Here is a 23,295-nt window from a genome sequence, read left to right on the forward strand (position 1 = left end):
GAAATCGTCCCTCCGTGTCTAATTTAGCATCCTCACACGACCAGGGAACTCTAGCTGAGAGCAGTATGGAGACTCCCCTGGATTTCGCAGCCGCATATTTTGAGTGGTACACAGTGGGGTATTGCCTGCTTTTCAGTATAGGCATGTTCCCTTCCTTAAAATGCGTCTCCTGTAACAATACCACGTCCGCGCCTAAGCGACGCATATCACCTAGGAGCATTCTCCTCTTTTCCGGGATGTTCAGGCCTTTGGCGTTCAATGACACCACTGTCAGCCTGTCCATGCTCGCGAACTCGGGGGGGGGTGTGTCCCTCTGGGTCAACGGGGGGTAGAAATATGTGGGGTGGGGGGTGAGTCCCCTCTGGTATAGGGGGGAAGGGTGTAAAGGAGTATAGGGAAGGTGGGGGGGAGTAGGGGAAAGGGAAGATTCAAGTTAGGAGGCCACCAACAGAGTGTGTGGCTAAAGAGAAAGAGTCTAAGTTAGCCTAAACAGCTAAAGGCGCTCTCCAGCTGAAAGAAAACTGGGAATCGAGCGCGGGCCTAAGTGGGTAGGTGGGTAGGACAGGGTCTGCAGAGGCGAGCTCCCGAGTCCCCGTCCCCCCCCCCGACCATAGTTGTTGTTGGGGCCCAAGTTGACAGTGCAATCTAAGTCATCAAACATTCCAGGTGCAATATAACATCATATTATTCATAATATATTATAACCAAGCATAACGGAGCAATACAGCATCACATGGATCATAGCAATTCAAAGATAACAGGGCATTGTATTCCTATCCTCAACCCGAAGTGTCATTAATCCCCTTGTGAGGGGTGCCCCTCTAGTGTGCTCTATGTACATGGTGCTGTTTCTAACTAGAACTGGCATAGTGGTGGTGATCCATTCCATCTCCCCCCACCTTTATGTTAAATAACACTACCTCTCCTTCCCTCCACGTCCCGTCCAATAAGGCACAGGGAGACCACCGAGGTATTCTCACCAAGTGAAAGATTCCCCCACCACCCCGAGCAGCCGCTCAGCATTCCTTCTCCCAGCTTTTAAGCGTTCCCCAGTGCAATTGTGTCCCCCCCTCATCCCTCAGGTCCCCCCAGCTCCCTCCCGCATGGCCATCGCCCAGACCCCCAGAGGGCTCAGCTACATCTCTGCGTACCTGCTGGTCCGGAGGTGGGGAACCTCCATCTCCCTCCCCCCCCCCTGGGAAGCGGTTTCAAGTGACACTGAAGGGGAGACTGTTGTGTGATGACCACATGTCCCGTTACCAACATGAGCGAATCATGTCGCGACCCCCTGTGGTGTGGGTGTACGAGGGAGCACCTGTCTGCCCGACGGGGGCATAAGGGTGAGAGGGCCTGTCTCCTCCGCAGGGGAGCGCCATTCTCCAACCAGCCCAGGGGCCTCCTTATAATGGGCATGTACATGTGGCCTACAGGGGTTGGTTGCCTTCCCCCACCCCCCGCTTAACATCAAAAATCGGGCGTGGGATCAAGATAGGGCCATCTCCAGTTCCAAGCAGAGTCCATGCACTCCCCCCCTCCCCCCCGGACCAACATGGCGCGGGGGGAGGAAAGAGACCCCGACAACCGACCGGCCCCGGCAGCTTAAGCTCATGTCCAGGGAGAAGGGGGTCATGTGTCAAAACGTCATTCAGGGCCCGCTTATAGCCTACGTGTCCATTAGTGGGGCGGGAGATTGGGGGACACCCCGTTTGTCAGGTGGGGATAGGAGGGCGAGTGTTCTCATCACCTCGGCAGGGGATCTTCAGCTTCAAGTCAGGCAAAGGGTCTCTGCAGCCCGGGCATATTTATGTGGCCTACAGGGGTTAGTTGCCATCCCCCACCCTCCACTGAACATATAACAACCGCAGTGGGATCTGAGTGGTTGAATGGCCAGGCCCTAACAATGTCTAAGGCCGTTCCTTCTTTGCCCAGGGCCGACTACGTGGGTGGGAAGAAAAGTATGCCTGGTGTCAGGCTGAACATGGCAGTTAACATTCAGTGTCATGGAGAGGGGGGGTCAAACAATGGGTCATCACGCTATCCCTGCAGCTCGTTCCCCGATGGTGCTCTTTGCCGTCGTCTGTTCTGTCTACGCTGCCTCGGCTGTGCAGCTGCTCTGTAGTTGGAAGGCCCCGATCTTCCGATCGTACGCGGCAGGATCTGCAGCCAGTCTGGCACCGATACAGGTTCAGCTCCCAAGAACCGGAACAGTCCCGGCAGGTCCACCGGAGTCATCAGGGTGTAGGCCATACCTTCTTTCCGAAAGGTGACAGATAGTGGGTAACCCCATCGGTAGGTAAAGCCGAGCTGCTTCGCCAGATCCAGAACCGGTCTGAGCATTGCCCTGCGTCTAAGTGTTGCCCTGGATAGGTCCGGCAGGATCGTGATCCGCGCTCCCTCCACCGTCACCTCCTCGTGTTCCCAGGCTCCTCGCACTATGCGCTCCTTCTGGGCATATCTGAGAAGTCTGCAGATCACGTCTCGTGGCCTGTCCTGTTCCGCCATTCTGGGGCCCACAGCGCGGTGCGCCCTGTCGATCTCGATCTCCTCCAGCGGCTCCCCCAGCACCTCTCGGAACAGCTCCTGGAGTTTCCCCTCTAGTGCCTCCGCATCCACCGTCTCTGGTAACCCCCGTAGCCGTAGGTTGTTGCGGCGGCTTCGGTCTTCCACATCTTCCAGGTGGAGCTGCAGGGCGACCGCCGTGTCCCTATGTTGGTCCCTCGCTCTCTCCAGGCCCGCCACCCGCTGCTCAAGGGCCGTGAATGATGTCTCGCCCGACGTCACTCTCTCTGCCAGGGATGATACGTCCGCCTTTACCTCTTGGAAGTCTCGGCGGTGGGTCTCTTCTAGTTTGAGGATCAACGCCTCTATGTCTGAGCGCGTGGGCAGGGCCTCAAGCAGGGCCCGAATTTCTCTCTCCACCGGGGAGCCCCCCGGGGAGGAGGACGGGGATTCCATTCCAAGGTCCGCAAGGCTCAGTGGTGCTCGAGAGCCTGAAGGTAAGTCCGGTGTCGCTGGGGCCAGGGTCCACTCACCACGCTCCAGTGTGTCTGTGCGGGCTGCAGGCGCCGCACCGCGTGGCGCCGTTGCTCTGGCTCCCGGGGATATCCGCTGTTGGTGTTGGAAGTACCGGTGCAAATCTCCGGACGGAGCGCTGGATCTGGTCACCCGGGTAGTAGCTTTAATGCTACGCTTTTTGGCCGATTGCATGCCTAATATAGTGGTGTTTTGGCCGGTATAGGGGAGGACAAGGCCGGGAGCTCGATGAAGAAGCAACCTCACCCAGCCATGTCCAGGCCACGCCCCCCGGATATACTGTATTTTTAGGCGTATAAAAAGCACCTTCACTTTAAGAGGGAAGTTTCAGGAAAAAACATGAATTAAAAAAAAAGAACTGTGAAGCAAAATAAGGGTCAGTGCCCATCTGCAGCCCCACCATTGCCATGAATGCAGCCTCACCATTGCCATCTGTGCAGCCTGATCCATGCCCATCTGCAGCCTCGGAGGGGACAGGGACGAGTGTCAACAGATTACATACAGGAGAATCTCATGTTTACTCGGTGCCGTCTTTAATACAAAGTCCTGTGATAGGCAGAACAGTCCTCCAATGCCAGCCCAGGAGACTGGACTTCCTATTACAGAGGCCGCCAAGTAAAAAGGAGATTTTCCTGTATGTAATCTGAGGGCACTCGTCCTGCCCCCCCTCCCTGTCCCCTCCGAGGAATGATAAATACGATATATATCTTTTGTGGCCCTCCAACAAATCGCTGGGGGCCACCAAAGATATATATATATCCAAATTTCCAGTGGGGTCGTATTAAACCGGACTTTGGACACGGTCTTTAACTAGAAATGAACCCAGGCATGTTCAGATCCCTGTCTGAATCCACCTAAGCTATCCCTCAAGGAAGCTCACTGTATAGAGCCAATCATAAGCTGCATTCCCCATCCTGTAGCCTCACATATACAAAGGGCATGTCAGGGCCGCTTATGATCGGCTCTGTACAATGAGAAAAAACTTGGGAGCCAAATTGGGTAAACACTGTATGCCATAGTTGCAAATCTTTATAAAAGACTGTGTGCGCTAAATTATAAGTAGACCCAGATGATCAAACGTGTACAATATACCATTTCTATATAATTTGGCTAAAACAAGCAGACCTCAAAGAGTTTAATTGAGTTTTTGTTAGCTTCCAGTCATATCAATCTTGCCAGAGTGACTATGGGTAGCTTCACTTTGGATAATGTTGATATTGGAGCCTCAAGACCAATAAGTAAATGATCTATTCCTAACACCGTGGCCACATGGAGTGACAGCTGTTTTTGATATAGAGTGCTTTAGCAAACTAGGTCATTCAGTTTACTTTACAAACTTTTTCTTTGGTGAACGTCTTGCGTAATTAACATTGAATTGAATTGGTACTAAATACTGCTGGAGTGTAATTGAACTACTTTTTCTTAAAGTGGAGTTCCACCCATTTTTTTATGTTTGTCTGTGCTGCATGCTCTAATCTCATAGTGTTCAGAATGGACAATTTTTATTTAATTTGTTGCTTGTAAATACCTTTATTTTGTAGTCCTTCATTACTTCCTCCTCCTTATTTGCCTAGGCTATTTGCAAGGGTTTCTGGGATAGGCATCATTTTTCCCAGTAGTCCTTGCAAACCTGACTGAAACCTATTACATTGCTTGTGCACTGAGCATGTGCGAGATATGCAAAGCTGAAATCCAGGAAGTCATACAGTCTGGCTTCATGATGCCCACACTTAAGATGGCCACGGTCTATTTCTAGATTATAAACTATTTAAATGCCGTAACAACCTAACAAAACGGACCTTAGTTTACAGACTAACTTTACTAGAATACATTAAGCTTGTGTATTACAGGGGTATTTATATTTAAAAAGTGAAATTGTGGGTGGAACTCCCCTTTAAAGTCCTATCTGAGCAGTGCATGGAGATGCTACTCCTATTTCTCATTTATTTGGGTTATTAAAAATATTTCTGTTTCAGGCTTGGAAACATTACTCTGAGCAGTTTGCTGAGAGTTGTCTTTATACTTTGCCAGGTGATACTGCTGTACAGTCAAGAGGACAAGCTACAGTATTTCCAAAATGTCACGCACTGCAATGATAGAACTTTAAAATAGTGGTAAGTAAAAATATCAAGCATTTTATATCAAAAGTACCACCTTTTGCACACATTTCTGCACATCGGGGATATAGATAGAATAGATAGATAAGATAGAATAGATAGACATGAAATGGTCATAATTTTGTAAAAGTTATGGCCCGTACACACGATCCGAATATCGTACGAAAACTGTCATCCGAGGAAGAATCGTACGATAATTAGATCGTTAGTACAGAATTTTCGAGAGCCGACCGCGATAATTCATCCGATATTATTAGATCGGACAAGCATGAAAATTTTCCTCGTACGATACCAGATCGTGCAATTTGCATTTAGTCAGGACAGTTGTCATCCAAAAATACAATACAAATACACTACAACACATGACATCACTTCCGATTTTTATTTTTTTCTGTCGTACGAGAATTTTTGTACGACAGAGAAGCCGGAGGATGCCTTTTTAGGACGAAACGTCGGGACGCCCTCTGCTGATGCCACTGCGTCATTTTGTTTTATCTACATGCTTTTAATATCTTCTCAAATGTGAGTGTCCATTTTTAAACATATACAATAAATGTTTCTTGTTGAAATGGTATCACACGATGTGGCCTATTTTCTCTCCTTCTACCGATTTATTATTTGGATGAATTGCCTTTGAGTTTGTGTCACTGCATCCTTGGTTGAACCCTACTGGCAACAATATTGTGACGGTCTTCCGCCTCATATGTCTACATTGGAAGCTGTGTATGCCGATATACTTTCCTGCCCTGGGTGTGCTACACCACAAGCTCTGTTGACTCATTGTGTATGCCTAGTTGGGTTCAACATATCTGGTAAGCCTCTCTTTTTTTTATCGGTGGTGGAATACCTACAGACAACTGTTTTATTATTACTCACCTTGGAGTGTCACTTTATCCACTGGAAACACTTTATGGACTATATAAAAACTATGCACTGGCACTTTTCGTCATATGTAAATGTGCCACTGTTCACTATATATTTTATTGAATGACAATATTTGATTTATATTGTATATTTGTTGTATGCACCACAGTGACTCTCTGCTATCAATACATGTTTGAGTAGCAGGTGTTCACGTTTATCATATTTAGTGCTGCACTTTACCACTTTGTTTATTCACACACAAATTGATCCTTTGTTGTGTTGGCTTCTATTGTTTGTTATTTGTACACAGCGCATTTTTTCCCCTTCTTTTTTTCTATCTGCCCTACTACCACTGTCACTAGCCAACAGCCACTGCCCCACTGCCACCAGCCACTGCCCTACTGCCACTGTCACCTGCCCCTGTCCACTGCTGCCTGCCATACTGCCATCGACCACTGCCCTACTGACACCAGCCACTGCCCTACTACCACTGTCACCTGCCCTACTGCCGCCAGCCACTGCCTTACTGCCACTGTTACCTGCCCTACTGCGACCAGCCACTGTCCTACTGCCACGGTCACCTGCCCTACTGCCACTGTCCACTGCCCTACTGCCACTGCCCTACTACCACTGTCATCTCCCCTACTGACACTGTCCGCTTTTAAGCCAGGCTAAGTTTATATTTTTACTGTGACATTTGTTTTATTTTTAGATTTTATAGTTAGTTTTCCTTAATATTTAGTTAGGCCTTGCTAATTAAAGGGGTTGTGAAGGCTCATGTTTTTTTCACCTTAATGCATCTTACGCATTAAGGTGAAAAAAAAAAAGTCACCTGTCCCCCAGACCCTCCATTTTACTTACCTGAGCCCTGAAATTTCCCACGCCAGGGACACGCTGTCCCTCTGCCCTGGGGTTCTCGGCGCTTGATTGGATAGATTGATAGCAGCGCAGCCTTTAGCTCTTGGGGGCGGGGCCGAGTCCGGCATTCGTTTCTATGGAAGCAAATGCTGGACTCAGGAGCGCACCGGCAAGGTAACCCCCCCAGGAGAACGCTTCTCCTAGGGGGGAAATCTGATGTGGGGAGGAGCCGCGAGAGCTGCTGAGGGACCCCAGTAGATGGTGTTCGGGCCACTCTGTGCTAAATGAACTGCATAGTGGAGGTAAGTATGATATGTTTTTTTTTTTTGTTTTTTTTTAAATACTCAAACCTTTACAACCTGTCTTTAAAATAAAAGGGGTGGGTGCCGATCATCTGTGATCTTTGCTCTCTCTTTATGTTGTTCAGGTAGACCTCCACCTCTCAAAGGTTGCCTACCCCTGATATACAGCAAGGTGAGGGTTTAGTGAGCACAGAGATTTAAAGGTGTGGGACCCCAAAAGCACTGAAGAAAAATGATATACTATGGCTACACACAGATTTACTTCACTAATATATAGGCTTTGATTTATAATTATTCTAACATATGTACCTACCTACAACGAATAATTATAACGTTTTTAGGAAGTACAAGGAGTGAATGGAACAGACCAAAGAGAACACAAGGAAGATTCTGCATAATGTATGCTTAAAGGGTTAATAAAGGCAAAAAAAATGTCTTTAAAATAACAAACATGTCATACTTACCTCCACTGCGCAGTTCATTTTGCACAGATTGGCCCCCGATCCACGTCTTCTGGGGTTCCTCGGCAGCTGTCTCTGGTCCTCCCCGCAAGAACTCACCACATTCATGCGAGAGCTCCCATGGTGATGAGTCCTTGCAGGCGCGCTCCCGTAATACAGCGAGCGGCCATAGCCGCTCACTGTATCACTCGGCCCCGCCCCTTGGCGCACCGCATCACTGGATGTGATTGACAGCAGCGCCAGCCAATGGCTGCACTGCTCTCAATCCATCCACTCTAGCCAATCAGTGGCCAGGCTGAGCGGCGAAGAGGATCTCGAGACGATCGCGGGACTTTCGAGGGGTCAGGTAAGTAAAACGGGGGGGCGGCATCATCAAATATTTTTTCACCTTAATGCATATTATTGCGTTAAGGTGAAAAAATTAAATTGCTTTACAACTCCTTTAATGCTGCATTTATGCATTATCTTCAAGCTGTCCAGAGTTCAGCTTTAAAAAAGGACTGAAGGATTTCATTGCAGCTAATACCCAAAGTCGGGGTACTGTTGCTCCCACTGACACCGATGGAACACTATATCTTCCACTGACACCAGTCATGGAGCATTATTCCTCCCACTGACATTATTGATGGGGCATTATTTCTCCCACTACATCAATAATGAGGTACCATTCCTTTCAATGTCAGTGGGGCATAATTCTTTTCACCAACACCAACAAATGGGCAGTATTCCTCCCACTGACATCATCAATAGAACACTATTCCCCCTCCTATTGACCATAGGCACCGTGTAATTTTTTTTACTTCCACTGTGACCACCAAGCCTAAAGCATTGTTTACTCCCAATGATGCTGGGGCATTTTCTACTCCCACTGGCCACATTCTGGTCCCCCAAAGTCTGAAAGAAAAGAAAATATCTCTTTGTTTGGAAAGTTTAGGGACCCCTGTATACCTAAAGATGCAGGAGTTACTAGAGAATGTAAATGCTACATACAGTGCTGTGAAAAGTATTTGCTCTCTCCCATGCTGAATCATGAACGAACTGTGATTAACCACAATTTTTTTGAAAGCGGAGTTAAATTTTACTTGCCACACCCAGGCCTGATTAGTGCCAGACCTGTTGAATCAAGAAATCACATAGATAGAAGCTGTCTGACAAAGTGAAGCATGCTAACAAATCAAAAATGCCACAATCTAAAAAAAATCTAGAACAGATTAGAAACAAAGTAATGGCCATGTATCGGTCTGGGAAGTGTTTCAAAGCCATTTCTAAGGCTTTGTAACTCCAGTGAACCAGGAGGAGAGCCATTATCCACAAATGGAGATAACTTGGAAAAGTGGCGAACCTTCCCAGGAGTGGCTGGTCTACAAAAATTACTCCAAGAGCATGACGACAACTCATCCAGGATGTAATAAAAGAATGCAGAACAACATCTAAAAAACTGCAGGCCTTACTTGCCCCAGGTAAGGTCTAAGGTTGGTGTTCATGATTCAACAATAAGAAAGAGACTGGACAAAAATGGCATCCATGGGAGAGTTCCAAGGCCAAAGCCACGGTTGACCAAAAAGAACACAAAGGCTCGTCTCACATTTACCAAAAAAAATCTTGATTATCACCAAGACTTTTAGGCAAATATTCTGTGAATTTATAAGACAAAAATGTTACTTTTTGGACGGTGTGTGTCCCGTTACATCTGGCATAAAATGAATACAGTATTTCATAACAAGAACATCATACCAACAGTCAGACATGGTGGTGGTAGCGTGATGGTCTGGGGCTGCTTTGCAGCTTCAGGACCTGGATGACTTACCATAATTGATGGAACCATGAATTCTGTGTTCTACCAGAAAATACTGAAGGATAATGTCTGGCCATCAGTTCTTGACCTCAAGCTTAAGTGCACTTGGGTTAGGCAGCAGGACAATTATCCGAAACACAACAGCAAGTCCATCTCCAAATGTAGGTTTTGGAGTGGCCTAGTCAAAGCCCGAACTTAAATACAATTGAGATGCTGTATCATGACCTTACACAGGTCGTTCATACTGGAAAACCCTTCAATGTGGCTGAATTAAAACAATTATGCAAAGAAGAGTGGGCCAAAATTGTTCCACAGCAATGTGAAAAACTCATTGCAAGTTATCAAAAACGCTTGATTGCAGTTGTTGGCGGCACAACCAGTTCTTAGGTTTAGGGGGAAAATACAAAACAAAGTAAATCCGAGCTAATAAGTGAGCAGCTACAAAAACCAATAGACAAATGGAGAGTGACAAACAGAACATTTAAATTGTAGCGCTGAGTGATGATGAAGTTTAAACACTGAGGGCCAGATCCATGAAGCAGTTACGCTGGCGTATCTATTGATACGCTGCGTAACTGCTAGGTTGCTCCGGCGTATCTTTGTTTTGTATCCACAAAACAAGATACGCCTGAAGATACGCCTAAGGCCCCATACTCACGACCAAACATGTCTGCTGAAACTGGTCCGCAGGCCAGTTTCAGCAGACATGTTTGGTCGTGTGTGGGCGCGAGCGGGCCGAATTCCAGCAAACATTTGCCCGCCGGGTTTTTTCCCAGCGGACAAATATTCCTGGACTTGTTTTAAAACAGTCCGCTGGAATCCTGCCCGCTCGGACATGTACGGTCGTCAGTACAGACCTACCGTACATGTCCAGGCGCCCGCCGTCCCTCGCATGCGTCGAATGACTTCGACGCATGCGTGGAAGCATTTTAAAGGCGGGCCGCCCACGTCGCTGCGTCATTGTCGCGGCGACACCGCGTCATCGACGCGGCGACACCGTGGACACGCCCCGCGTATTGTTTACGCGCGGACTTCTGTAGGATGGTGTGTACAACCATCGTACAGAAGCCCTCTGGCAGACATGTATGGTGAAAACGGTCCGACGGACCGCTTTCACCATACATGTTTGTCCGTGTGTACCCGGCCTAAGACGTACGCCGTCGGATCTAAGGTGCATATTTACGCTGGCCGCTAGGAGGCGCTTCCGTCGATTTCCACGTTGAGTATGCAAATTAGCTAGATACGCGAATCCACAAACGTACGTCCGGCCGGCGCATTTTTTTACGTAGTTTTCGTAAGGCTTTTTCCGGCATAACGTTACCCCTGCTATATGAGGCGTAGCCAATATTAAGTATGGACGTCAGGCCAGTGTCGAATTTTCCGTCATGTACGTCGTTTGCGTAAAATGTTCGCGAATAGGGCTTTGCATAGAATGACGTTCACGTCGAAAGCATTGGCTTGTTGCGGGTTAATTTGGAGCATGCACACTGGGATACCACCACGGACAGCGAATGCGCCGTTCAGAAAAAACGTCATTTACGTCGGGTCAAGACGTATTGACATAAAACACGCCCCCATCTCATCCATTTGAATTGCGCGCCCTTACGCCGACACAGTTACACTACGCTGCCGTAACTTATGGTGCAAATTCTTTCAGGATACGGAAAATACGCTGAAAGTTACGGCGGCGTAGTGTATCTGAACAATGCGCGGAGGTACGTGGATCTGGCCCTGAGTGTCTATTACAAAACAAATGTTGTAAACCAAAAAAACACCAAGTGAAAGATATGTTATCAACAAAAAAAACCTAATCAATAAAATAACAAAGTCCAAAATATAATCAAGCTTGATTGATGTATACGACTAGGTGAAAAGTCCTAGATCAACGATAATTCACACTTAAACGTGATGCACACTTGTGAAAAAACCGCCACCAATTATGCAGAGGCTTACTGGACTTGTTGAACCCTAAAGAGCCTACGCCCAAAGGGTCAACAGAGCTGAATATACACAATGGATGTGTCGGTGCAGGACCAGATCTTCCAAAGGCAAGGAACAGTAAATCCACCAATCAAAATGGAAAGACGTCTAGTGCTTGAGGATAATGACCCACGAACGGTCAAGCCATGGACCCGGTATATTGGAGAAGAGTAGAACAGAAGAAGCACATAGTGTAATACTGTAGGCAATGAGCGTTTAATGGTTGGAAACACTTACATGAAAGTGGAAGGAAAAACACTTTGATTAAATGTGCATGACAGCAGTGGAGTCTCCCGACGCGTTTCACAATATGTTGCTTCGTCTGGGGTATTTCTCCACTGATGCTAGTCTCGCTTAAATGAGCAATCTGACCCTGATCTCAGAAACACCCCCGGGAGCTCATCCAATCAGAGATAACTTCCGGGTTAACTTCAAGAGACACAAACTGTATCTACAAACCCCTTGCAAAATGTTCATGACCCAATGCATACAAAGGGGAAGTAATAAAAGTGTGCTGATTTTAAACTAAAAATAAAATCAGTATAAACAAAAGGCCGATATGTGCACCTACTAACCTAAAATGCGCATCACGGCCCGCAACCAATCGCGCACCGTGATGCGTCATTGCAATATCACGTGACGTGTCACATGGGGCGTGACCATCTGCTAGTCACCCCAGTGGTACGCATCGTATGGCGTGAAGCGCGGATCGGCGTGCGCCAAATGACACGCACGCCACGCTCCATCTCCGGCATCCAGAAAGGTGTCCACCTGAATGGAACACGTGACCGCGGGTGCGCGGCGTGACACGCACACCGCGCTCCAAAGTATACTCGTCAGCATAGCAACAGGTGACACATCCTGCATCACATGGCGCGTGGCTAGAGGATACACTGTCTGCTACTGCGCTCCAACCCAGATACATGGAGATAGCCATACCCCTCACATGCGTTCCATCACCAGGAAATAGGGCATCGCCATGCTAGAGAAGGTTAAATGAGCCCAAATACCTGATTAGAAACATGAGAACTATAAAATATGTATAAAATGGATCTATTTATATTTACAAAAAAAGAGGGGGTTAGTCTAAATGTAAGAGCAACCAAAATTATATAAATAGATAGACTACTATAAAAATATGACAAGGCCCATAATGGGTCCCTAGCTAAGCTAGCCCAAACTGGATTTGAATCAACATCTAATTGGATATTCATAATGGATCCAAAAAATCTAATCAAAACCCGGAATGTTAATCTCCCATTGGACGAACCCCTTTTGGGGAAAAAAAATTGCGTATAAAACAATTAATGTTACAAAAAAGAATATACACATTAAAAAAAAGGAATAAAAACTTGAAAAAATTAAAATATAAATGGAAATATAAATAAAAATGTATAAAAAATAAAAATAGAAATGAAAAATATTAATAAACAATAAATATAAAAATAAATGTAAAAAGGGGGAGAATAAAAAGGGGGGAGAATACCCACGTAGGGGAATGAATATACAACATATTGCAAAAAGTTTAATATCGACTCTAAGATTTATTAATAAAATAATCTATGTCCCACTCGACATTGAGGCCTGATGGCGTGTGCATTCTCAACTCATAGATCCAGAAGGTCTCGAGTTGAGACACGCCTCGGGTTTTAGGACTGCCCCTCCATGGGGGACAAACTGGTCGATAATTAAAAATTGAGTACCAGTTGGGTTCCTATTGTGATGTGATCTGTAGTGTCTGGGCACCGTATGATGAGTATCTCCACTGAGGATTAGAGCTACATGTTCTCCAACCCTCACGGAGAATGTGCGGATGGTACGGCCCACATTGTTTGCCACATGGACACGTTATAAGGTAAACCACATAAACCACATACTCGCATAGTCGGTGAAACCTTTCGGCTTCCTAGAGTTTATTGGAGATTTGTTCAATGACCCAAACTCTTAGGCCTTCAGTATATTTATTATGGCATTCGGCGAAGTGATGAGGTACACTGTGTTTGTCCCTGGCTCCCTCTATTTTTCTCCTATGTTCCCCAAATCTTTGGCGGAGTGGTCGTATAGTGCGGCATACATTGAGGAGCTGGCAGGGACAGATCAGTGCATAAACAACAAATTCGGAGCCACAATTATAAAAATCGCCACACATGTACATTTTTCCTTTTGTGGTAAATTGTTTTTGCCCGTGATTTACAAAAGAACATGTTTAGCAAGCTAAAAACATCATTAGTTTCAGAATATGTTCCTATGATATCTCTAAAAGGGATGTTTCAATGCAAAAAGGCTGCATGTAAAACATGTTCTTTTGTAAACCACGGCCAAAAACAATTTACCACAAAAGGAAAAACGTACATGTGTGGCGATTTTTATAATTGTGGCTCCGAATTTGTTGTTTATGCACTGATCTGTCCTTGCCAGCCCCTCAATGTAGACCGCACTATACGACCACTTTGCCAAAGATTTGGGGAACATAGGAGAAAAATTGAGGGAGGCAGGGACAAACACAGTGTACCTCGTCACTTCGCCGAATGCCATAATAAATCTACCGAAGGCCTAAGAGTTTGGGTCATTGAACAAATCTCCAATAAACTCTCGGAAGCCGAAAGGTTTCACCGACTATGCGAGAGAGAGACGTATTGGATATATTCTTTAGATACTCTCAAACCTGGAGGCATTAACGAAGAATTAGAAATATCCACAATATTATAAATAATAGCATATCAACAATTTATTTTTAATATCACAATCTTTTTGCCTATTTTTAGATGTTTTTCTGACCTTATATCCTCCTTTATTCCCAATATTTCCCTAATTTATCAGATATATGTTCCTTATATATTTTTATACATTTTAATCAATTAATGTAAACTAATAGTTCTTTTTTTCTACTTAGCCCTCCAGCTTGCCTTTTTCTTTTTTGTAGTTTAAGAAATATTTCTTGAACAGCTTTTTTCCCTTAATAAATTAAACCATCATTTAAAAACTGCATTTTGTATTTACTCTGGTTATCTTTGATGATCTGAGTAATTTAGGGGCCCCTTCACACATGCGGACAGTATGTCTGTATTTCATCGATCCATTTTCGGATGAAATACAGACATACATGTATCCCTATGGGATAGTGGGTGTCAGCAGATGTTCATCCGCTTAAACCCGATCTCATTGGTCCCCGCTATGGTCTGATTTTGCAGACGGAGGAAAATCCTATTTTTCCATCCGTCTGCGGATCGAATCGGGTGAACACGGACAGACGGTCCGTGTTCATTCGATCCCCCCATAGGGAAGAGCGGAAATCTGACAGGGCGCCCTGTCATCTGCCGGCTTAGCGGGGATCAACGGAGCGATCCCCGCTGAGCAAGCGGATGAGACATGTACAGATCCTCACCTGATCCGTACATGTGAAAGGGGCCTAAGTGTGACAAATATGCAAAAAAAAAAAATCAGAAAGGGGGAAAATACTTTTTCACAGCATTGTACCAATCTTATTTCAACCTTAATAATTTACTGTAACTATATGTAGCGCCTGGTTACTTTAAGAGAGCCGGTGCTATTTAAATTTAGAGGGGGATCAGAGTGTAGTTAGACTCTGATCCTAATTATTATGTTCAAAGCAGGGTCTCTGTCTCAGCTTGGCTATGCTGTGGGCACATTCTGTTGACCTGGGGTGTTCTTCCCAGTGCAGTAGATGGCAGCAGTGGAGTCAAGGTTTTGGTGCTCTTCCCCAGCAGCCAAAAAGGAGGGTTGAGCCTAGCTGTGCATGCTGGGGGAGGGTCTTTATGGGGCAGACGCTATTAGTTCTGGGTTCATGTTCTTCGTTCAGTGTGGCACCCACCTTTAGGGTGACCACATCACGGCGCCCCACCGGCGTGATGGCCTACCTGTCCGGGGCGTGTGTTCCTGGTTCCGGGACCATGTTGGTCCGGAACATTTGAGCAGCGACGGGGACCCAGTGATCGACTGGGTTCCCACCTCTGAGGATCCCAAGCGGTATAGCTGTTCGGTGGGGAGTCCGTCTGAGGAGCGCAAATGAGAGGCTGGCGGTCCAAAAGGATTTCGACAAACCACCGGGGATCAAGGTAGCTGGACACTGAAGGATTGATCACCTGTCAGTCGGTACCTGGGCGGCGTTAACCACTTAAGACCTGGACCAAAATGCAGCTAAAGGACCTTGCCCCTTTTTGTGATTCGGCACCGTGCCGCTTTAACTGACAATTGCGCGGTCGTGCGACGTGGCTCCCAAACAAAATTGGCGTCCTTTTTTTCCCACAAAGAGCTTTCTTTTGGTGGTATTTAATCATCTCTGTGGTTTTTATTTTTTGCGCTATAAACAAAAATAGAGCGACAATTTTGAAAATAAATTATTTTATAAAATATTTTTTACTTTTTGCTATAATAAATATCCCCCAAAAATATATAAAAACATTTTTTTTTCCTGAGTTTAGGCCGATAAGTATTCTTCTACCTATTTTTGGCAAAAAAAGAAAATCGCAATAAGCGTTTGGTTTGCCCAAAATTATAGCGTTTACAAAATAGGGGATAGATTTATTGCATTTTTATTAATTATTATTTTTTTACTACTAATGGCGGCGATCAGCGATTTTTTTCATGACTGCGACATTATGGCGGACACTTCGGACAATTTTGACACATTTTTGGGACCATTGTCATTTTCACAGCAAAAAATGCATTTAAAATGCATTGTTTATTGTGAAAATGACAATTGCAGTTTGGGAGTTAACCACAGGGGGCGCTGATGGGGTTATGTGTGACCTCAAGTGTGTTTACAACTGTAGGGGGTGTGGCTGTAGGTGTGACGTCATCGATTGTGTCCCCCTATAAAAGGGATCACACGATCGATGCAGCCGCCACAGTGAAGAACGGGGAAGCCGTGTTTACACGCGGCTCTCCCCGTTCTTCAGCTCCGGGGACCGATCGCAGGACTCCAGCGGCGATCGGGTCCGCGAGTCCTGCGGTCACGGAGCTTCGGACTGGGCCGCGCGCCCCCGTGACCCCACGGCTGGGCTTAAAGGACAACGTACATATACGTTGATGTGCCCAGCTGTGCCATTCTGCCGACGTATATCGGCGTGAAGGGGTCGTTAAGTGGTTAAGGAGATCCAGGCGTAATTTGTTTTTACCCGGCTATGTAATAAAGAGCACAGAAAAGACATTTGTTGCGGACATTCCTTTACTATTGCTATATGCACCATTCACCCCTAGGAATTCGGAAGAGCCACGAGGTAAATGTGCCACCCAAAACAACCAGCAGCTCCTCCGGGGGTAGTGCTACATATAAAAAAATACAACTGCATTATTTGGTGTTTTTCAATATCTACTTGGAAGTTTAGCCTAATGGGATAAATGAATGTCTCTGGGATTTAAAGTGGTATTAAACTCAAAATCAAAAATGTAATATAGTGCAGCTTACCAATCCTCAGATGTGGTGGCCACATTTTTTTTTTGTTAGTGCCTACACTCTGGATGAAGGAGCACAGAGGCCACCTTTGGACAGCAACATTGAGACCCCTTTCACACTGGGGCAGTTTTCAGGTGCTTTAGCTGGTGGCAAACTGTATGGTTTTCTATGAGGCACCCAGCAAAAATTAAAATTTCCTGCACTGCATTTAGTCTTTTCATAATGAATGCAGACAAGCTACACTGTATATAACTAATTTCAAAGACTATTTTCCCCAATCATACAAGTAATTAGCATAGACTTTGGGTAATTTATTTATGATTCAGTGAAAAATCCTTTAAAACATTCAAATAAACCAGCGCTTTAGTGTTTGTGTTTTGTTATATTGCTAATGCAGCTGCTGTTGATTGAATAGTTTCCATAATAACCACACCCATAAACATGTGGTCAGTTAACTTTCCAATAGCTTTATGGCTGTTCTCATCTGAGCAAATATAAACTGTAACTTAAAAAAGAAAAACTAAATATTAGCAGCTATATATCTCTTATCTGTGTAACATTTTTGTTTTGTACATAAAATATTTTTTTATAGTTTTTCAATCAATTTAAATTCTTAAATTCTACGTCTCTGTTCCCTGCGAGCGTTGCGACGCACGGGGACGGAGCTCGGCGCCAAATTCAAAAAGTGAAAATACAGTACACAATCTTACAGACTCTATCAAATAATTTCACATCCCCTTTGTCCCTAGTGGTTTGTCCAGTACCCTGCATGCAGTTTTATATTATAAATACTGTTCTTTATGCCTGGAAATGTGAGATTGTCCATAGCAACCAAAAAGTGTCCGTTTACGTCAAAAGTGCTTTTAAACCAGCTAGAAAACAGCGAAAATAAATTAGAATCACTTGCAGAATCGAGCGATAGTGATTTGTGGGAAAATTAGTCATTAAATACTGAAAGTAATGACAGCGACAATTCTGAAACCGAGCAAATTTCAGTGTTTTTGATTTGATTACATTATTAATTAATTTTTATTATTTTTATATTATTTGTTATAATTATTTATAGTTATTTATTATATTATAATTATGATTTTTTTTTCAAACTTTATCATACCCGGGATGTCTACTAGACTCTTGTTTGGACAGATTAAAGTGAGTTATTTCTAAGAATTACAGGCCTATAATCTAAAACGCCAAATTTCCATGCAAAACAATTGTACTGCTTTTAGCATAAAAAATCTGACATAATCATACCGCCAGGGAGGTTAATGCACGTCAATGTTAGACCTGAGGCAATTAACCCCTGTAGTGGTGGAAGTTCCGCACTGTTAAGATGATCTGGTTTTACTGGAGAGAAGGTTTTTACAGTAAGCAAAACCCAGCAGAACATGGGGTACATTTTATTAAATGTAAGTTATGTGACTGAAGCTGTAGCCAAAAAATCTTGAGATTTAAGAAAGTCAAAAAGAAGTTGTTCAATCAAAATAAAAGTAAAAATTATCACAAATGTACCTTGACCAAATATAAAAAAAAATTACCAATTTATTTACTACTTACACTAATTTTGTAACAGTTTATATGGAGATTTTCTGAAGAGATATCGCTATAAATGAGTTTCACCTATATTTATTATAAAATTAAAGGAGTTGTAAAGGAAAAAAATGTTTTGCCTAAAATTAATGTCTGCAAGGTAGACAGATAGAATAGTGTAATGATTCTGTTAAAAAACGAGTAAATACCTATTAAATTCCTTCATCTATATCACCTCCGGCATTCTAGTTTCTGTTCTCTCATTCACTTCCTGGTTTGCATTGTTCGTTCATGTAAGAACTACATTTCCCAGTATGAATTGTGGCACGCCCAGTAATTCACACCTCCTTGAGGTCTCTAACACGTAGAGAGCGTCCTGCCACACAGATGTAGTTCGCAGGAGGGGGTGAGCACGTTACTGACCACCGCAGTAAACCCTCCCGTCACGGTGGTCAGTAAAATCAGACAAGCAGGAAGTGAACAGAACAGAGAAGAAATAGAGCAACTTCTCAGCAAAAACGAACAATGAGGAAGTGAAAAGAGGAATGTCTGCAGGTAAAGGATGCTTATTATGAACCCCTTTAAGGAGTATACAATACACATTGGGGATGATTTTCTAAAGCAGCCTTTTTCAACCAGGATGCCCAGGCACCCTGGGGTGCCTTGAGGTTTCTTTAGGGATGCCTTGCCAAAAATTGTATACAAGCCAGCATGTAAATGAAGCCTGCCTTTTAGTTACACAAAGCCACGTGTTTTCATTGTGCACCATTACAACCTTCTAGCTGCCAGTGTCCTAACGACCAATGGCATAATCAGTTGATAAGGTGGATGTTGGTCGCCTGCATAGCATCCTTGTTTGACCCTCCACTGCCCCTTTCTATCAGCGTTGGGGTCACATTAGCTGAGTGATGGAGAAAAACAGAGAGAAGCGAAACATTGGAATACTAGTCAGTATCAATTTGCAAAAGTGTATTTGCTTTGAAAGAATAAATCACCTCTAACGTTGGGTGTCCTACGTGTGCGTTATGTAAAACTATTGACTGAAAAAAGGTTGAGAAACACCGTTCTAAAGGCATATAGGCCGTTCACTTTGCAAGGGAATCTTCCCCATAGCTTAGTAAATGTAGTGAATACAGGTATTTACTTTACAAAGAATTATGCCACGTACACACTTCCGTTTTTAATGTCATATAAAAAACAACATTTTTCTCGATGTGATTCTTGTCAAGCTTGCCTTACATACACACGATCGTGAAAAAATTAATGCTCGAGCAAAGTGCGGTGACGAACAACACATCCTTCTCATAACCTGCTTCTGAGCATGCGCATTTTTTTCCTCGTCGTTAAAGCCTACACACGACCGTTTTTCATGACGTGAAAAACAACGAGAAAAAATAGAGCATGTTCTAAATTTTTAATGCCCATTTTTCACGTCGAGAAAAATGCTCTGGAGCCCACACACGGTCGTTTTTAATGACTAATGTAAAAAAATGCATTTTTCTCATCATGAAAATGGTTGTGTGTACGCAACATTACATTTAAGGAAAAAGAATAAAAAAAAACTCTAAAGGGGTTGTAATAAAAAAAAAAATAACAAACATGTTATACTTACCTCCACTGTGTGGCCCCGATCTACGTCTTCTGGGGTCCCACGGCAGCTGTCTCTGGTCCTCCCCACAAGAACTACACACATTCATGCGAGAGAGCTTGCATTGTGTGTAGTCCTTGCAGGCGCGCTCCCGTGATACAGCGAGCGGCCATAGCCACTCACTGTATCACTCGGCCCCGTGTCACTGGATGTGATTGACAGCAGCGCCAGCCAATGGCTGCGCTGCTTTCAATCCATCCGCTCTAGCCAATCAGCGGCCAGGCTGAGCGGCGAAGAGGATGTTGGGACCGAGCGCGGGACTTTCGAGGGGTCAGGTAAGTATAACGGAGGGCCGGGGGGGGTGGTATACTCTGAAGTTTTTTCACTTTAATGCATAGAAATTTCTACAGAATATTAATTTGGATAATTCACTTCAAATAACTGTGGCCTAATTAGGAAATTGTATTATATTGACAACTCCTCAGAGAGAGGCAAAGAAGATTTAGATTCTTTGAGTATATTTGTAAAATGAGCCTATATATTGTGGAATTTTATTCTGAAAAAATTGTATCTCTACATGATCAAATGTCCTTTTCAAATACTAGGGTTATATTACCTACATTTTTATATTCCTTATTTTATAAGAATTGTAAAACATATTTTGTATAAATAGCATTCTTGTAAATCTTCGTCCAAAATTTAAAAAGAAAGAGTATAATATAAAGCATCTAACAATAAAATTTGATATTATGAAAGCTCCGGGCCAGCTCTCATATGAATCTTGAAATCGTATATTATAGGTGTAAAAGACTACTTTAAAAAGAAAAAAACATGTAAAGAGCTTTTAATAATGCTTCTTTTACTGAAAAATCCCATGACATTTCAACAGTGTAGTGTATGTACATACAGTTGCTATTTCCAGGTATTTAACATTTAAAAAAAAAAAAAAACATAACATTTTAAGCACTTACTTTCACAGAGATTGACAGAATCATAAGTACTGTAATACGCTAAACCCCCGTTTGGTTTATAGATTTTATCAATATTTTTGAGATATTCTTATTGTGAGATTTTAAAATAACATACATTTACCACCATAATAACATACCACTGAAAATCATCTAAGATTTGGAAAATTATATCCACCGTACTTTTAATAAAGACAATTATTTTTTTTTGCATACCAATCTTCATACTTTCACCCCTTTAATACATATTAGAAAGGCAAGTGTCACTCCTTTAATAAATGTTAGAAAGGCAAGAGTCAACAAATGTTGAATATTCTGCTTAATAATAAAAGGCAAATTAATAATTTGTGTGTACATTATTGTGGGGAAAACAGAATTATTCTAGCATCCATAGAAAGAAGTACATTTTTAAAACGTTTAAATCAAGTTTTAGTCTTTTTACTTACAGAATAGATTGAAATGACTAAAAAAAGGTAAATATCTTTTACAATAAAGGTAACGGGATGGATTGCTTTGGTAGCCAGTTCAGACCCAAATTAACTACAATTGTTATGGTTTTAGCTCCCTATAATAACATAACAGATATTATATATTTTTTAGAAACATATGTTAAAGCTCAAATAAGTGTAAAAATCATAAATTATTTTGAAGATATTAGTAATAGCCTTAGTAGGCTCTTGTACCATTATTAACAAATCATCAGCAAAAAAATATCAAGCTTCAAAGCTGAAAATCATAAAGGAAATGCAGCCAGTGACGTCCTGTGCCGTATATGGGAGCCACCGATTACGGCACAGGATGTCACTGGCTGCATGCACAGTAAATATCTCCTAAATGGTAAGCCTTATAATAGGCAAACGTCAGAGATGGGAGTTAAAGCCACTGTCACATTTCTTGCATTGTGTATATGAATTTTTAATACAAGTACTTTTTTTTTTAAAATAAACTCATTTGGTTATTTAGAAAAAATATTGGGGAAAATAGTAGTAAGATGGTTAGCTAACATTTGTGTAACATGTGTTTTCAATTTGCCTAAGCAAGATTATGGGATAGAATGATTTAGGATAATTCTGATATTTCCACTGTTTTGAAATCGAAGTAACTAATAATTGCCAAGTGACAATTTGAAACCCTTAGTCATTCTGTAACACGAAGGGGGATATTTTAAAAAGCAGTGAATGTGCATTCACTGCAGGTGAATCTTCCAGGTGTATGTGTTTTAAATGACAGCATTCAATTTACCCGAAATTAAATATTTGGTGAATGTCACGGTCCCTACTTTATAAATATGCCCCAAAGTCACAAAACCATTCGGTCCACTATCCTTACCTTTTGTGAAATTTTCCAGTTGTTTCCGTTATTTCACTTTAGAAACTGGATCATTTAAAATTATTACAATCTTTCCCATTAATTTAAGAAAATGTGACGCATCAAATACTTCTCTTGTTCAACATCCATATCAGTCGCTCTACATTACTCTTGTTAAATTTCTTTAAAATGTCAGCAGGTTTGGCGGCAAATGATCTCTGAGTTTGAATAATCTTGTGGATCTAGTGGAAATCTAGCGCATCTTTGTGCCGGCATAGCGCATCTCATATGCGCTACGCCGACGTAACTCTGAGAGGCAAGAGCAGTATTCACAAAGCACTCGCTCCCTACGTTGCACCAGCGTAACGTAAATTGGCCGGCGTAAGCCCGCCTAATTCAAAGTAGGAAGGTAGTGGGCGTGATCCATTTAAATGAAGCTTGACCCCATGCAAATGATGGGCCGAACGAACGGCGCATGCTCAGAATCACGTCGAATTTACGCCCTAAGATACGACGTCTCAATGCCTACGACGTGAACGTAACCTACGCCCAGCCCCATTCACGTACGACTTACGTAAACGACGTAAAATACGATGGCTGTTCCCTGGTCCATACCTTAACATGACTTACCCCTGCTTTATGAGGGATAACTTTACGCCGGACGTAAGCCTTACGTAAACCGCGTATATGAATGCGCCGGGCGCAAGTACGTTCGTGTATCGGTGTGTCTCCCTCATTTGCATATTCTAATCGTAAATCAATGGAAGCGCCCCTTGCGGCCAGCGTAAATATGCGCCCACGATACGACGGCTTAGGAAACTTACGTCGGTCAGAAGAAGCCTATTTTCAGGCGTATCTAGTTCTGTGGGTGCGGCGCACAGATACGACGGCGCACATTTACACTTACGCGGCGTATCTCGAGATACGTCGGCGTAAGTGCTACGTGAATCCGGGCCAAAATATGTATTAATCATGCGCATTTTGTCAGAATGTACATTTCTTTAGAGTAGGAACGAGCCGAACCTACCTACTCTTGGTTTAAAGCGGGTTCTGCAAACATTACTAAAGTTTGGGT

The 23,295-nt window shown here is 43.5% G+C and overlaps 1 protein-coding gene across 2 annotated transcripts in view; it reads left to right on the plus strand.

Annotated features, from left to right (window-relative positions):
- IL15RA (interleukin 15 receptor subunit alpha) overlaps window positions 1-23,295 on the plus strand; it is a 109,501-nt gene that overhangs the window by 37,230 nt on the left and 48,976 nt on the right. The window contains exon 1 of one of the 2 annotated variants that reach the window (XM_040343277.1): window positions 5,184-5,962. The exons of the other annotated variant lie outside the window; for it this stretch is intronic. Coding sequence (XP_040199211.1) covers window positions 5,854-5,962 — 109 coding nt within the window. The 5' untranslated portion in view covers window positions 5,184-5,853. Of the gene's footprint in view, window positions 1-5,183; window positions 5,963-23,295 lie in introns of those variants that run through there. 2 annotated transcript variants of the gene reach the window in all.

This window comes from Rana temporaria, chromosome 3 (assembly GCF_905171775.1).
Source record: "Rana temporaria chromosome 3, aRanTem1.1, whole genome shotgun sequence".
NCBI lineage: Eukaryota > Metazoa > Chordata > Amphibia > Anura > Ranidae > Rana > Rana temporaria.